The 16,725-nt window shown below is 45.4% G+C and overlaps 1 protein-coding gene across 1 annotated transcript in view; it reads right to left on the reverse strand.

The window, feature by feature from the left end:
- Nucleotides 1-6,776: 6,776 nt before the first annotated feature.
- The window catches only part of LOC115129841 (CLIP-associating protein 1-like), a 140,027-nt gene continuing 130,078 nt past the window's right edge, over nt 6,777-16,725 (reverse strand). Inside the window, exons 33-43 of the mRNA XM_029660647.2 lie at nt 15,528-15,674; nt 15,279-15,385; nt 14,803-14,931; nt 14,190-14,328; nt 13,367-13,616; nt 13,152-13,211; nt 12,779-12,969; nt 12,192-12,320; nt 11,782-11,988; nt 8,383-8,499; nt 6,777-7,216 (exon numbers count right to left, since the gene is read on the reverse strand). Coding sequence (XP_029516507.1) covers nt 7,130-7,216; nt 8,383-8,499; nt 11,782-11,988; nt 12,192-12,320; nt 12,779-12,969; nt 13,152-13,211; nt 13,367-13,616; nt 14,190-14,328; nt 14,803-14,931; nt 15,279-15,385; nt 15,528-15,674 — 1,563 coding nt within the window. The 3' untranslated portion in view covers nt 6,777-7,129. The remainder of the gene's footprint in view (nt 7,217-8,382; nt 8,500-11,781; nt 11,989-12,191; nt 12,321-12,778; nt 12,970-13,151; nt 13,212-13,366; nt 13,617-14,189; nt 14,329-14,802; nt 14,932-15,278; nt 15,386-15,527; nt 15,675-16,725) is intronic.

Consider the following 16,725-nt stretch of genomic DNA (forward strand, 5'->3'; position numbering starts at 1 on the left):
TTCTGTTAGGCTAATTGACATCATTTGAGTCAATTGGAGGTGTACCTGTGGATGTATTTCAAGGCCTACCTTCAAACTCAGTGCCTCTTTGCTTGACATCATGGGAAAATCAAAAGAAATCAGCCAAGACCTCAGAATAATTAATTAATGAGGAAGGAAAATTTGGTGGATATATTGAAGCAACATCTCAAGACATCAGTCCAGAAGTTAAAGCTTGGTCGCAAATGGGTCTTCCAAATGGACAATGACCCCAAGCACACTTCCAAAGTTCTGGTAAAATGGCTTAAGGACAACAAAGTCAAGGTATTGGAGTGGCCATCACAAAGCCCTGACCTCAATCCTATAGAAAATGTGTGGGCAGAACTGAAAAAGTGTGTGCGAGCAAGGAAGCCTACAAACCTGACTCAGTTACACCAGCACTGTCAGGAGGAATGGGCTAAAATTCACCCAACTTTTTGTGGGAAGCTTGTGGAAGGCTGCACGAAACATTTGACCCAAGTGAAACAATTTAAAGGCAATGCTACCAAATACTAATTGAGTGCATGTAAATTTCTGACCCACTGGGAATGTGATGAAAGAAATAAAAGCTGAAATAAATCAATCTCTCTACTATTATTCTGACATTTCACATTCTTAAAATAAAGTGGTGACTGACTTAAGACAGGGAATTTTTACTCTGATTAAATGTCAGGAATTGCGAAAAACTGAGTTTAAATGTATTTGGCTAAGGTGTATGTAAACCTCCGACTTCAACTGTATGCTGAGCACTTGTTGGCTGCTTTTCCTTCACTCTCCGGTCCAACTCATCCCAAACCATCTCATTTGGGTTGAGGTCGGGTGATTATGGAGGCCAGGTCATCTGATGCAGCACTCCATCCTTCTCCTTGGTCAAATAGCCCTTACACAGCCTGGAGGTGTTTTGGGTTCATGTCCTGTTGAAAAACAAATGATAATCCCACTAAGCGCAAACCAGATGGGATGGCGTATCACTGCAGAATGCTGTGGTAGCCATGCTGGTTAAGTGTGCCTTGAATTTGAAAAAAATCACAGACAGTGTCACCAGCAAAGCACCCCACACCATCACACCTCCTCCTCCATGCTTCATGTGGGAATCACACATGCAGAGATCATCCGTTCACCTACTCTGCATCTCACAAAGACACGGAGGTTGGAACCACAATTCTCAATTTTGGACTCATGAGACCAAAGGACAGATTTCCACGGTCCAATGGCCATTGCTCGTGTTTCTTGGTCCAAGCTAGTCTCTTCCTCTGATTGGTGTCCTTTAATAATGGTTTCTTTACAGCAATTCCACCATGTAGGTCTGATTCCCGCAGTCTCCTCTGAACAGTTGATGTTGAGATGTTTGTTACTTGAACTTTTTGAAGCATTTATTTGGGCTGTAATCTGAGGTTCAGTTAACTCTAATGAATTAATCCTTTGCAGCAGAGGTAACTCTGGGTCTTCCTTTCCTGTGGTGGTCCTCATGAGAGCCAGTTTCATCATAGTGCATGATGTTTTTTGCGACTGCACTTGAAGGTTCTTGACATTTTCCGTATTGACTGACCTTCAGGTCTTAAAGTAATGGACTGTCGTTTCTCTTTGCTTATTTGGCCTTTTCTTGCTATCTTCTGTATACCTCCCCTACCGTGTCACAACACAATTGACTGGCTCAAACGCAATAAGGAAAGAATTCACGTTTAACAAGGCACACCTGTTAATTGAAATGCATTCCCTGTGACTACCTCATGAAGCTAGTTGAGAGAATGCCAAGAGTGTGCAAAGCTGTCATCAAGGAAAAGGGTGGCTACGTTGAAGAATCTCGAAATAAAATATATTTTTGTTCAACAACTTTCTTGGTTACATTAAAACTATGAAATAAGACAAATGGAATCATGTAGTAAACAACTTTTTTGGTTACTACATGATTCCGTTTGTGTTATTTCATAGTTTTAATGTCTTCGCTATTATTCTATAATGTAGAAAACAGTAAAAATAAAGAAATATCCTTGAATGAGTAGGTATGTCCAAACTTTTGACTGGTATTATATACACTGCTCAAAAAATAAAGGGAACACTTAAACAACACAATGTAACTCCAAGTCAATCACACTTCTGTGAAATCAAACTGTCCACTTAGGAAGCAACACTGATTGACAATAAATTTCACATGCTGTTGTGCAAATGGTATAGACAACAGGTGGAAATTATAGGCAATTAGAAAGACACCCCCAATAAAGGAGTGGTTCTGCAGGTGGTGACCACAGACCACTTCTCAGTTGCTATGCTTCCTGGCTGATGTTTTGGTCACTTTTGAATGCTGGCGGTACTTTCACTCTAGTGGTAAGCGTGAGACGGAGTCTACAACCCACACAAGTGGCTCAGGTAGTGCAGCTCATCCAGGATGGCACATCAATGCAAGCTGTGGCAAGAAGGTTTGCTGTGTCTGTCAACGTAGTGTCCAGAGCATGGAGGCGCTACCAGGAGACAGGCCAGTACATCAGGAGATGTGGAGGAGGCCGTAGGAGGGCAACAACCCAGCAGCAGGACCGCTACCTCCGCCTTTGTGCAAGGAGGAGCACTGCCAGAGCCCTGCAAAATGACCTCCAGCAGGCCATAAATGTGCATGTGTCTGCTCAAACGGTCAGAAACAGACTCCATGAGGGTGGTATGAGGGCCCGATGTCCACAGGTGGGGGTTGTGCTTACAGCCCAACACCGTGTAGGACGTTTGACATTTGCCAGAGAACACCAAGATTGGCAAATTCGCCACTGGAGCCCTGTGTTCTTCACAGATGAAAGCAGGTTCACACTGAGCACATGTGACAGTCTGGAGACGCCGTGGAGAACGTTCTGCTGCCAGCAACATCCTCCAGCATGACCGGTTTGGCGGTGGGTTAGTCATGGTGTGGGGTGGCATTTATTTGGGGGGCCACACAGCCCATGTGCTCGCCAGAGGTAGCCTGACTGCCATTAGGTACCGAGATGAGATCCTCAGACCCCTTGTGAGACCATATGCTGGTGCGGTTGGCCCTGGGTTCCTCCTAATGCAAGACAATGCTAGACCTCATGTGGCTAAGAGTGTGTCAGCAGTTCCTGCAAGAGGAAGGCATTGATGCTATGGACTGGCCCGCCCGTTCCCCAGACCTGAATCCAATTGAGCACATCTGGGACATCATGTCTCGCTCCAACCACCAACGCCACGTTGCACCACAGACTGTCCAGGAGTTGGCGGATGCTTTAGTCCAGGTCTGAGAGGAGATCCCTCAGGAGACCATCCTCATCAGGAGCATGCCCAGGCGTTGTAGGGAGGTCATACAGGCACGTGGAGGCCACACACACTACTGAGCCTCATTTTGACTTGTTTTAAGGACATTACATCAAAGTTGGATCAGCCTGTAGTGTGGTTTTCCACTTCAATTTTGAGTGTGACTCCAAATCCAGACCTCAATGGGTTGATAAATTTGATTTCCATTGATAATTTTTGTGTGATTTTGTTGTCAGCACATTCAACTATGTAATGAAAAAGGTATTTAATAAGACTATTTCATTCATTCAGATGTAGGATGTGTTATTTTAGTGTTCCCTTAATTTTTTTGAGCAGTGTATATTAAAAAGGTTATTCAATGGGCTATTTGTCCCTGGCTCAACCTACTGTAGCAGCCTATGCTTCAGCTCCCTTGGTAGCCAAGGGAACTCTTTTCGTATCAAAAGAGCATATCAAAGTCTCAGTTGGGTTAATGTTTAGACAGAAGAACTAATGCACAACTCAGCACTCAAATTTGTTTAAAAATTAATGGGAGACTGAGCAATCGAACTGCATACAAATGCTAAATTCAATCACCTAAATATACAAATACAAACTTACATAAACAAAGTGAATCAACTTGAATGTTCGTTTATTTCTAAAGCAAACAAATGTACATTGAGGCAAATCATTTATCACAGGTGGATGTTAACGAAACCCTTCTGTACAAGTTGTCATGAAAAACTACAACTAAAGTAAAACTATCATAAATACAGATATGAATCTTAAATGACAAAACAATAGAAACAAACACAATAACATGCAAAGGGAACAGATTGCTAGGATTAGCTTCTCTTAGGGACCATCATCACCAGCAGATAATGATCCAGATCTTCAGCCAGATCAGCCAATACAGTACTTTCTGTCTTTAACAAAACAATTGGCTTCTCCCTAACACACAATCAAATAAAATGAACATACTTACAAAAGGATGATGGCCCCATTTAAAAACAAACAAAGCAAACAATTAGTGTCATTTTTTAAACTGTTCAACAGATGGAAATAGATGCCACACACTTTACTATGGTAACAAGGCACGCACACAGTGTACCTTTATAAAGCCACATGCCCAAATATGTAGTACTGTACTAAAGGAGACCCAGTACTGTATATGTCTGCTTGGCATCTTGAGACGGTTAGGTCCTGTACAGTGTACACAGTTGTCTAGGGCAGACAGAGTCTTCGTAGTTCTGGACAACTCACAGAGCTCTGTGAGTGTATTCCTGCCAGGTGGCTACCTGTTGTTGTAAAGGCTGACCAAACTGATGCGGTTACAAGTGCACTTCAACAGCGAAAACAGGACCCATCGATTAAAGGCAGCACCAAGTGGATGTGCTGCCCAAAAACATGCAAGCTAATTCGCTAGCGTGCAAAAAAAGTGAGAGAGCCAACCTTTTTATTTCATTACACGAAAGTTGCGAAGTGGTGATTGATTAAGAGTTATGTAGAAAAGACTTCAATTTGCTCATCATGGTATTTTCTGTATTGAAAAAGCTGTAGTTGCGTGAAAGGAAGGTGATGAGAAGATGGGTGTAATACTGTATTATTATAAACAACTAACATTTGCATCATCGTGGTGAATATTATTGTATCGGTTTGCAAGCCAGTTTATTGTAGTTCCTGGAGTAATAGTTTCACATTTTTAAGAGCTGAGAGTTTCTGTATGTACATCTATCCTGTTTTTCAACAGTAGAAGTGATCCAAACATTACTGTGGAAAATTAACATAAACCTAGTTGGGACGGTTTCCTGGACACATATTAAGACTAGGACTAAAACATACTTTTAATAGATATTCTCCATTGAGAATAGTTTTTAATCCAGGACTAGGAGTCTGTCTCAATGAATCCACTGATCTCCTTCCAAAACTGAGCCTGTAATATTCGCATTATCAATAAGTGTAGGGTTGTTACTCATCAGACACGTATACGTTATAAACAGCAGCATCAATGCCATAATCTGGCAACATAGGTGGGAAGAGGGTGGGAATAAATAAACGTGACACTTTGGATTTGTTTAGTGTTTTCACTGACAAGTTTGTATGTTGTCATGACTTATAACGGCCCACTCATTCAGCGTGACATCATTAGCAACATGGACATTGAGTAGGTTGTGAACACTCATTCAGTGTGACATCATTAGCAACATGGACATTGAGTAGGTTGTGAACACTCATTCAGTGTGACATCATTAGCAACATGGACATTGAGTAGGTTGTGAACACTCATTCAGTGTGACATCATTAGCAACATGGACATTGAGTAGGTTGTGAACACTCATTCAGTGTGACATCATTAGCAACATGGACATTGAGTAGGTTGTGAACACTCAATCAGTGTGACATCATTAGCAACATGGACATTGAGTAGGTTGTGAACACTCATTCAGCGTGACATCATTAGCAACATGGACATTGAGTAGGTTGTGAACACTCATTCAGTGTGACATCATTAGCAACATGGACATTGAGTAGGTTGTGAACACTCATTCAGTGTGACATCATTAGCAACATGGACATTGAGTAGGTTGTGAACACTCATTCAGTGTGACATCATTAGCAACATGGACATTGAGTAGGTTGTGAACACCCATTCTAATTCTATGAGTTGGAAGTGATCCATTCCATTTCACTTGATTGATTCAGGGAATGTAAAGACATTTTTGTTTTTATTTGACAATCGAAATGGAGTTAACCACAACAATAATTGATTGTGAGTTGGCATCTTTACCGCTCTCCTTACCGCTCTCCTTATTTTGAACAGCTTCAATTTTAGATTACCAATTTTTGGTTGAAAAAATGAAGGTCACCATTTATTTAATACAATACTTCTATTTTTTCTCATGATATAGCCAAGCTATTAGCTGGAAGTTGGCCTCTGATAATGTTTCATTATAATTTCTCCCAAACTAATGGATACTAACAATAACAAATAGTGTTAGCTTACCTGGGCTTAAGTTAGTCTTTATAATGATTGACATACATAAAAAAAAAAATATTAAAATGTTTCCTTCTTTCACTTTTTATAGGATTGTATAACGTCATACCTCAATCTACTAATTCTACTTCATTCGCTGACATATTTGGTTTTCATTGTTCCAAAACTGTTTATAGGGGCTTGGTATCCTCACTGGGCCAGTCATATGATTCTTTATCACAAACCGACTGTCATGTGGTCCCCCTTGACAGGTCTTCTGACCTCAATGGGACTTCCTGGTTAAACGTGAAGGGCCTATTCTACTGTGACGTTTCAGGCTGTGTTTACTCATCCAATTGCATTTGAAGGGATGTTTTGTTTTTGCTGAATCAATATCAGGGTATTATTTAGTATTGGACCATACGTACCATTCTTATTGGACCATATCATAACCCTTGGTTACGTTTCCATCCCTACACTCTGAATGCTCAACATAATGAATATCTGATCTTTACCTTGCAACACATTGCTAGTGATGCGTCATAACAGCTGGGGGCGACAACGATGGGACGAGACAAATGAAGGTACAAGTTCCATGGGGGAAAAAAGAGCAAAGTAAGTGAAGAGGTGGTTGGAGCGATGAGCAGGTCATAGGGTCACCCAGAGGAGTCCAGTGGGGTGAAGGAGAGAAGAAAAGATCAGGAATGGAGAGGTCTGGAAGAGGCACGACTATGAATCTGTCCCAAATGGCACCCTATTCCCTATATAGTGCACTACTTCTGGCCAGAGCACAACAGTAGTGCACTATATAGGGAAAAGGATGCCAATTTGGGAAGCAACCTTTCCCCCCTAATTCATATGCACAGTACAGGCAGACGGATCTGTGTTTCCCTCCCTCTGCTCCTACAGCTAGCTGTGTGAAGAGACATCCGAGGAACTGCTGCTGTTGCTGTTGGTTGTCTGAGCCCTCTTGATGTACAAGTTCAGCAGCTTCATCTGCAAGAAGAACAGTTTTGCATTGTTGTGATCATGACAGAAAAGTTACAAAGGCACCGTTGTCCCGACCAGGGTTGGTAAAAGTAAGTCAACTGAAATGTCAATATCAGGATGTTGGGTTTGCTTCCTGAATTAACATCTACAATACATTTTAGTACTTTAGCAGACGCTCTAACCAGGGCGACTTACAGTATTGAGAACTCAGCGACACAGGACTCAAAATGAAATTTACCCCAACCCTGGTCTAGACCAATCAGATGACAGAAAGCTGTGGCGGTACTGAGGTGACGGGAGAACGGCTGGCGTAGCGTGACAGGCAGAGTGACCTTAGTAACATTTAGCTCATTGTGCCAATTGCGTATTTCCTCACAGAAATGAGGACAACATTGTTTCAAGGTTGACATCTACTAATGAATGGGTAATCATTTTGTAAGTTAATGTTAGCGAGAATGTTTTTAAATCGGAGCTAGCTAGGTCATCCAGTGGAATGACATGCCTGATTAGAGTAGAGCTTGCTAAGGGAAATGTGTGTTATAGTCTACTTACTACGGCGGCTCTAGGATTAGGCTTTGGGCATGGCACTGCTTGGAATGTCGTGAGGGTCCAGAGTCTCTAATAAGGTGTAAACGCTAACTAATTAAACGGTCGCTGTAGCGATGAACCTACGAGCCAATGCTCCGTGACCCTGCTGCTTTCTCAACCCAGCCAAGGTCATTGTGCAACAGGCTCAATCCAGCCAGCACAGTCTCTTACTCTCACTTTCTGCCTGGCCTGCCTGTCAGAAACCAGGAATAGGAGGGGGAAAAGGGGATTCACATTGGATAGTGTTCATAAGGCACAAAATGGAAGAAAACGGTCCGAAACGAGGAAGTACTACCTGAACTTGTCCAATAAGAAACACAGATTTTCGTTTTCAGTTGCACAATGTTTTGCTACAGTGTGTCCTAATGAGTATGAACCTGATGGACTCCAGTGCCCCCTTATGCACTCCAATTACCCTTACTGTACATCCAAACCACACACCACAGACCAAACCAGTCGAAACCAGAGGCGAAATAAAAACCTGGAAAACCGATAAGGGGGTTGTGTTTGGGGGACGTGTGTGTGTGTGTGTGTGTGAGGACTTTGAGATGCAGACGATCACATGCCGGTGGTGGGTAGCGTACCTTGCTGCCCGTGAGTAGCTGCAGGTGTGGTTTGAGCTCTTCTCCAATCACGGAGTAGATGGCCACCAGACAGAACACGCTGGCCTTGCGAACACTACTCTCTGTGTTGTCATAGCCCTGGGAACAGACATACAGACTATCACTGGACTGGCTGCCAGCAGGAGAAACACACAGAGAAACAAGCACACACACACACACACACACACACACACACACACACACACACACACACACACACACACTGAATCAGCTAGCAGCGAACACACTCGTGAACGAGCACACATAGAACAACAGGTCATTGGGAACGTGGGAGGAGTGGCAGAGGTGTGTGCCCAGGGGCAGAGTACAGGCAAACATTTCCAGGTACAAATAAGGCAAACAGTTCTCACTGTCAAAATATGAACATGAACAAATACGGTGTAGGCCTAGAAACTACCAAGGATGTTTCTACTAGATTTTCTTTCCATGACCCCTTACCCTAATCCTGCATCGCAGGAGTTCTAAACCAAGTCATCTACAGAGCTAAAACCACTATTTACATTAAGAAAACAGAGAAACAGTTTGTTTTCTGTGCAGTCGCAGTATGATTGAGACATTATCTGTCCACCACTCCATTCACAACTCCACACCTAGAGAGAAACATTTTCAGGAACAAACAGTTCCCACTGTCCAAGTAAGAACATGAACCAATATGGTGCTGATACAAAAAAGGATGTTTCTATTTTCACTCTGCAATGCCCCCTTCACTAGTCCCGCATTCTATATAATAACATAATACATGCCACTAAGCAGACACTTTCTTCAAAAGCAACTTGTGCAATTTTACATGTTTTTTATTGAACCTTTATTTACAAAGGTAGTCATGCTGAGATCAAGGTCTCTTTCACAGATGAGACCTATATACACATCAATGCACATCAATATACACTATACACGTCAATATCATCACTATACACATCAATACACATATCAACAATATATAAAACAAAAACAACGGCAATACACGAAAAAGCAAAACACAAGCATAGAAAACAAACACATTCTTCAGTAATAAGGTCCTGAATCAGCCTTTTGAATTGTCCTAGAATCACCAACTCATCCAACTTCATAGAGCATTCCACAAGTAAGGTGCAAAAAAAACTAAAAGCAGATTTACCTAACTAGCCACTCCTGAGACCGGGTCTGAAGTAAGGTACGGCGGAGGTTAATGCAGGAGGACTTTATAAACAAAAAGAGTGCAAAGCAAAGAGGGCCAGCCTACTTTCTGATACATAATGCAGTGTTGTGTACTGAAACTACGCAGTGGTGTGTACTGAACCTACGCAGTGGTGTGTACTGAACCTACGCAGTGGTGTGTACTGAACCTACGCAGTGGTGTGTACTGAACCTACGCAGTGGTGTGTACTGAACCTACGCAGTGTTGTGTACTGAACCTACGCAGTGGTGTGTACTGAACCTACGCAGTGGTGTGTACTGAACCTACGCAGTGGTGTGTACTGAACCTACGCAGTGGTGTGTACTGAACCTACGCAGTGTTGTGTACTGAACCTACGCAGTGGTGTGTACTGAACCTACGCAGTGGTGTGTACTGAACCTACGCAGTGTTGTGTACTAAACCTACGCAGTGGTGTGTACTGAACCTACACAGTGGTGTGTACTGAACCTACGCAGTGTTGTGTACTGAACCTACGCAGTGGTGTGTACTGAACCTACGCAGTGGTGTGTACTGAACCTACGCAGGCTTGTGTACTGAACCTACGCAGTGGTGTGTACTGAACCTACGCAGTGGTGTGTACTGAACCTACGCAGTGTTGTGTACTGAACCTACGCAGGCTTGTGTACTGAACCTACGCAGTGGTGTGTACTGAACCTACGCAGTGGTGTGTACTGAACCTACGCAGTGGTGTGTACTGAACCTACACAGTGGTGTGTACTGAACCTACGCAGTGTTGTGTACTGAACCTACGCAGTGGTGTGTACTGAACCTACACAGTGGTGTGTACTGAACCTACGCAGTGTTGTGTACTGAACCTACGCAGTGGTGTGTACTGAACCTACGCAGTGGTGTGTACTGAACCTACGCAGGCTTGTGTACTGAACCTACGCAGTGGTGTGTACTGAACTTACACAGTGGTGTGTACTGAACCTACGCAGTGCTGTGTACTGAACCTACACAGTGGTGTGTACTGAACCTACGCAGGATTGTGTACTGAACCTACGCAGTGGTGTGTACTGAACCTACACAGTGGTGTGTACTGAACCTACGCAGTGGTGTGTACTGAACCTACGCAGTGGTGTGTACTGAACCTACGCAGTGGTGTGTACTGAACCTACACAGTGGTGTGTACTGAACCTACGCAGTGGTGTGTACTGAACCTACGCAGTGGTGTGTACTGAACCTACGCAGTGGTGTGTACTGAACCTACGCAGTGTTGTGTACTGAACCTACGCAGTGGTGTGTACTGAACCTACGCAGTGGTGTGTACTGAACCTACGCAGTGGTGTGTACTGAACCTACACAGTGGTGTGTACTGAACCTACGCAGTGGTGTGTACTGAACCTACGCAGTGGTGTGTACTGAACCTACGCAGTGGTGTGTACTGAACCTACGCAGTGTTGTGTACTGAACCTACGCAGTGGTGTGTACTGAACCTACGCAGTGGTGTGTACTGAACCTACGCAGTGGTGTGTACTGAACCTACACAGTGGTGTGTACTGAACCTACGCAGTGGTGTGTACTGAACCTACGCAGTGGTGTGTACTGAACCTACGCAGTGGTGTGTACTGAACCTACGCAGTGGTGTGTACTGAACCTACACAGTGGTGTGTACTGAACCTACGCAGTGGTGTGTACTGAACCTACGCAGTGGTGTGTACTGAACCTACGCAGTGGTGTGTACTGAACATATCGCCATTAATAATGTGTAGTGTGCTACGATAAACTTCATCCAATGGCTTCAATACAGTGGCAGCTGCATTCATATAGACAATATCATCATAGTCTATAAACAGTATACATTTCATTTGAATAACTATGTAATCTATGCAGAAATTGAACCCACAACCTTCCCACTAGGCACAGACGTCTTCATCTCAACATCTAGTTTGGATTTACATTTGATTGAGTTGCTAACTAAAGTGAATTCATATGGAAATCAACAAAAAATATAACCATGTCATTGGATTTAGGTTAAAAGTTGTGTGAAATAAATACAAAAAATGGACAATTTTTTGCAAATCAAATGTTTGATTCAACTTCATCACATATAAAAACAAATATGAAATGACGTGGAAACAACTCTGATTTAACTAGTTTGTGCCCAGTGGGTTGCCGTAACCAGCGTAGCACCACACTCTTACCAAACACTTACATAATGCAAAACAGGACCAGATTCTCACCTGCAGTAGTCCTGGTATGATGTCAGGCAGCAGCTGGTGCAGGGACTCCTTGGTGATGCGTTCGATCACCTTGGTCTGCATCTTGATGGCAGCCAGGTTGATGGGGTAGTCAGCCGTCTGAACGATGGGACACAGCACCTTGATACACTGCTCTGGGTGGATGGAGCTGGCTAGGGTGGAGGCAGACTCCTCCGCTGCTCTTACCACCTACGGGGAAAGTGGAGGGAGAAAGTTTATATGGTGATTTATATCATGGGTTTGATGACAGAGAACTGCTCTGGGTGTAACAGTGATAAGAGAGACCATGTGGAAGATATGACAGAAGCAAGAATGGACTTGGTATACAGAGAGAACAGGCCTGGTACCGAGCCTTGGGGGACACCAGGGAGTATAAATATAAGGAGTTGCACCTCCTTGTGGGAGTCTTTGTGTGCCTCCAGGGTCTTCATGATGGTGAGTTCAGCGTAGTTCTTGAAGCGGGCCGGCTGGTTCCGCAGTATCTCCTTCAGTACCCTCAGTGCCATGGCCCGGATAGTGTACTGCATGGGAGGGTAACAAGCCACCATTACAAACCATACATGCATTCTTGCTCACAGACATGCACCCCTGCTGAGACATGCACCCCTGCTCACAGACATGCACCCCTGCTCACAGACATGCACCCCTGCTCACAGACATGCACCCCTGCTGACAGACATGCACCCCTGCTCACAGACATGCACCCCTGCTCACAGACATGCACCCCTGCTCACAGACATGCACCCCTGCTCACAGACATGCACCCCACACCCACACGCCAAAAGCCATATCTTTCAGCTTCAGAATGTTTTACATTTGCAGCTAAACAAATAATCAGTGAGGTAGTTGGGGATGCAGTCTTATTGTTATGTATGAATGTGTTTGTCACAATAATAATCACCATCATTGCAAGTAAAACCTTCCAATTAGCTGCAGTCTATCTGTCATGTCAGAACTAGTAAAAGTAAAGGATCCCTACGTCTTTATCCCCCAGTGTCTCCAGGAGCAGTAGGAGGATGGTCTTGAAGTGTTCGTCCCACACGGCCAGGCTGTCCTCCCGGGTGATCTTCAGGAGCTCCACCAACGCCCCTTTACGCTCCTCCACGCGTTCATTGTGATTTGACAGTTCCTTCAGCAGGTCTGCAACCAGGTCCGAGTGGTCCTGGGAACCTGGGGAGAGGACAGAGGAGAAGACTGGGTGAGTGGTCCGGTTCATATAACACTCAGCCCTAGCTAGCTAGTAACCCCATGTACCAACAAAAAAGCAAGTGACAAGGAAATGGATGGCAATGGAAACAGCATTGAAAAACTTTAGAAAACAAAAAACGACAGTCATGGAGTAGTGTCTCTACCTGGAGCAAAGCCCTTAGAGAGCACCATCTTGTTTTCACCACTGCTGTCCTGCCGACGGCCTGTAGAGGAGGGAAGAAGTGGGAGAGGAGGGAGGAAGACAATCAGACTCACTTTTCACTGCAGATAAAAGGCCATCCTAATCCCAATGTTTTTGGTCTAAACAGGAGGTGGAGTCACAGGATCAAGGTTCAAGCAGAGGTCAAAGGTGACTCACAGTCTCTAAACTGCTCCACGTCGTCATCAAACACGGCCTCCTTCAGGGCGCTCTTGTCGTAGGATGAGGTGATGGTGTCTCCGTATCCGTAGGGGGCGAACTCCCTGGTTCGCGGCCCAGAGAAGGAGCGGGGGGACGGGGTGTTGAGAAGGGAGGTCTTGTTATCCAGGGCCGTACGCCCACCCTCCACCACATCCAGCCCCAGACGGGCATCAGAGCCTGGAGAGGGCGCCACACCTTCCCGTCCCGCCTGGGGGGAGAGAGAGAACACGGTTAGTCTCAGACGTGGAAATGGTTATGACATCCAGGGCAGTGGGGGCTGCTGAGGGAGGACGGCTCATAATAATATTTGGAATGGTGTAAATGGAATGGCATCAAACACATGGTAACCATGTGTTTGATGTATTTGATACCATTCCACTAATTCCGCTCCAGGCATTACAACGTGCCTGTCCTCCCCAATTAAGGGGTCACCAACCTGCTGTGAACCAGAAAGGTATATAGGAACGCAACATGAAGTCCTGGTCCAGTATCCACAAAGCATCTCAGAGTACGAGTGCTGATCTAGAATCCGTTTTGCCTTTTAGATCATTAGGAATAAGATTATATGGACAGATCCTAGATCAGCACTTCTACTCTGAGATGCTTTGTGGATACGGGCACTGGGCTCTTTCCCAATTTCTTCATGTCCTCTCTCTTCGCCTCTTACTCAAAATTCATTAGAGGAGGAGGTGAAAGGGGTGGGACATTGGATGTATCCTCCTATGCGTTTTGATAAGGAGCGAGGAGAGAGGACACTTCCAATGCAGAGGTTGGGACTCACAGCATCGTCCCTCTTCCCTCTCAACTCGTTGAGGTCCTCCTGGCTGCGGTAGCTGAAGCTCTGGATGGCCTCTGTGACCCCTCGCAGGGAGCTGTAGATCTCATCAGAGTTCATGTTCTCTGTGTCATACTCCAACATACTAAGGAGACAGAACAGGAAGAGAGGGTTTATATAAAGTGTCCCTCGGGACAGCAGACACACAAACAGTAAAGCTGCACACACACACATGAATACACTTATAGGGATACTTGCCGTTTCAGTCTGACACCGTACAAGAGGTTAATGCTTCTGCAAGCTAAGTAGATGACCTTCAGACAGATAGGTAAAGATGTATTCTGGGCAAAGCTCTGAAAATGGATGATGGTGTGTGATGTTCTAACTACCCAATTTGTCACTTGTAAGGGATTAGTTAGGAGGGACTGATACATCCCCAGAGAACATTGACACCATAGTGCAAAAAGAGACACAAAAAAAAGGAAAATGTTCCCTATTGTTCCCTATGTTCCCAATCCCTATTGGTCGAGGAAATATTGGGAGGACAACAGAAGCACGACGTGTCACTTCCTGTCCTGTCCATCCTAGGGAACTGAGGCTCCGCCCCTAGGTGTGTTACCTGGGAGAGTACGCTCTGCGGAGGACCCTGAGGGCGGGGCCGGCGGGGGTGGAGTGAGGTGGAGGAGGATGAGGGGGAGGGGGGTGCTTAGGTAGCCCATCGCCACTCCAACACCCACCCCACAACCGACTGTGGCCACAGACGAACGGGCGGAGAAGGAGAGAACGGGACAGGGTGGGGGCAACAACACAAGGGGCCACACACACAGAGGAGAGAGAGAGAAAGAAGGAAGGAAAAATAGAGAAAGAAGAAGGGAGGAGTGCAGCAGAGAGAGAGAGGAGGGAAGAGAAAAATAAACTATAGTCTGAGTTGTGGTTAGAGGTTGGCATGCGTTAATATGAGTAGAGTATTAGAATGCATGGTGAAGGAGAACAAGCCCTCAGTCAGTCAAGCAGCGCTCTGTGGTTTAGCCATGCATTAGGAGACAAACAGACACTGGCACCTGTGGATGGAGGTCAGAGAAGGTGGGTACGTACCTGGGAGATAGCCCCCCATGGGAGCAGTTGGTTGGGGAAGTGAGAGGGCTGGTCCGGCTTGGGGGGTGCCGGCTTGGGGTCCGCCCAATAGTGTTGCTGGGAGAACTCTGAGAAAGAAAGAGACAAACAGGTTTATAAATGGTAAATATGCACCAAAAATTAAATATTACTAATGACCTCACCAAAATTGATAAGGCTGCTAGTGTAAACAGATCCCCCTCCCTTTTATCCCTGGTTGTACTCATTTACCACGCTGCTGGTGTTGCTGGAGTTCTTCAGGTGGTTCTGAAGCAGCTTGGTGGCCCCGTCCTGGAAGGTCTTGGGCAAGGCTCCCAGCAGCATGGTGAACTCTGGAGTGTTCAGCTCAAACAGAGAGATCAGCACAACCTGGGCTGCCTGGGGGGCAGAGGGACGTACAGTAGTCAATTGTGGGTTATGGACTGTCTGGGGGACAGATAGGGGGAACAGGGACATATAGTCAATAGTGGGTTAGGGGCTACATGGGGGACAGATAGGGGGAACAGGGACATAGATAATAGTGGGTTAGGGGCTACAAGGGGGACAGATAGGGGGAACAGGGACATAGATAATAGTGGGTTAGGGGCTACATGGGGGACAGATAGGGGGAACAGGGACATAGATAATAGTGGGTTAGGGGCTACATGGGGGACAGATAGGGGGAACAGGGACATATAGTCAATAGTGGGTTAGGGGCTACATGGGGGACAGATAGGGGGAACAGGGACATAGATAATAGTGGGTTAGGGGCTACAAGGGGGACAGATAGGGGAACAGGGACATAGATAATAGTGGGTTAGGGGCTACATGGGGGACAGATAGGGGGAACAGGGACATAGATAATAGTGGGTTAGGGGCTACATGGGGGACAGATAGGGGGAACAGGGACATATAGTCAATAGTGGGTTAGGGGCTACATGGGGGACAGATAGGGGGAACAGGGACATAGATAATAGTGGGTTGGGTCTACATGGGGGACAGATAGGGGAACAGGGACATAGATAATAGTGGGTTAGGGGCTACATGGGGGACAGATAGGGGAACAGGGACATAGATAATAGTGGGTTAGGGGCTACATGGGGGACAGATAGGGGGAACAGGGACATAGATAATACTGGGTTAGGGGCTACATGGGGGACAGATAGGGGGAACAGGGACATAGATAATAGTGGGTTAGGGGCTACATGGGGACAGATAGCGGGAACAGGGACATAGATAATAGTGGGTTAGGGGCTACATGGGGGACAGATAGGGGGAACAGGGACATAGATAATAGTGGGTTAGGGGCTACATGGGGGACAGATAGGGGGAACAGGGACATAGATAATAGTGGGTTAGGGGCTACATGGGGGACAGATAGGGGGAACAGGGACATAGATAATAGTGGGTTAGGTCTACATGGGGGACAGATAGGGGAACAGGGACATAT

Source organism: Oncorhynchus nerka, linkage group LG1 (genome assembly GCF_034236695.1).
Source record: "Oncorhynchus nerka isolate Pitt River linkage group LG1, Oner_Uvic_2.0, whole genome shotgun sequence".
Lineage (NCBI taxonomy): Eukaryota > Metazoa > Chordata > Actinopteri > Salmoniformes > Salmonidae > Oncorhynchus > Oncorhynchus nerka.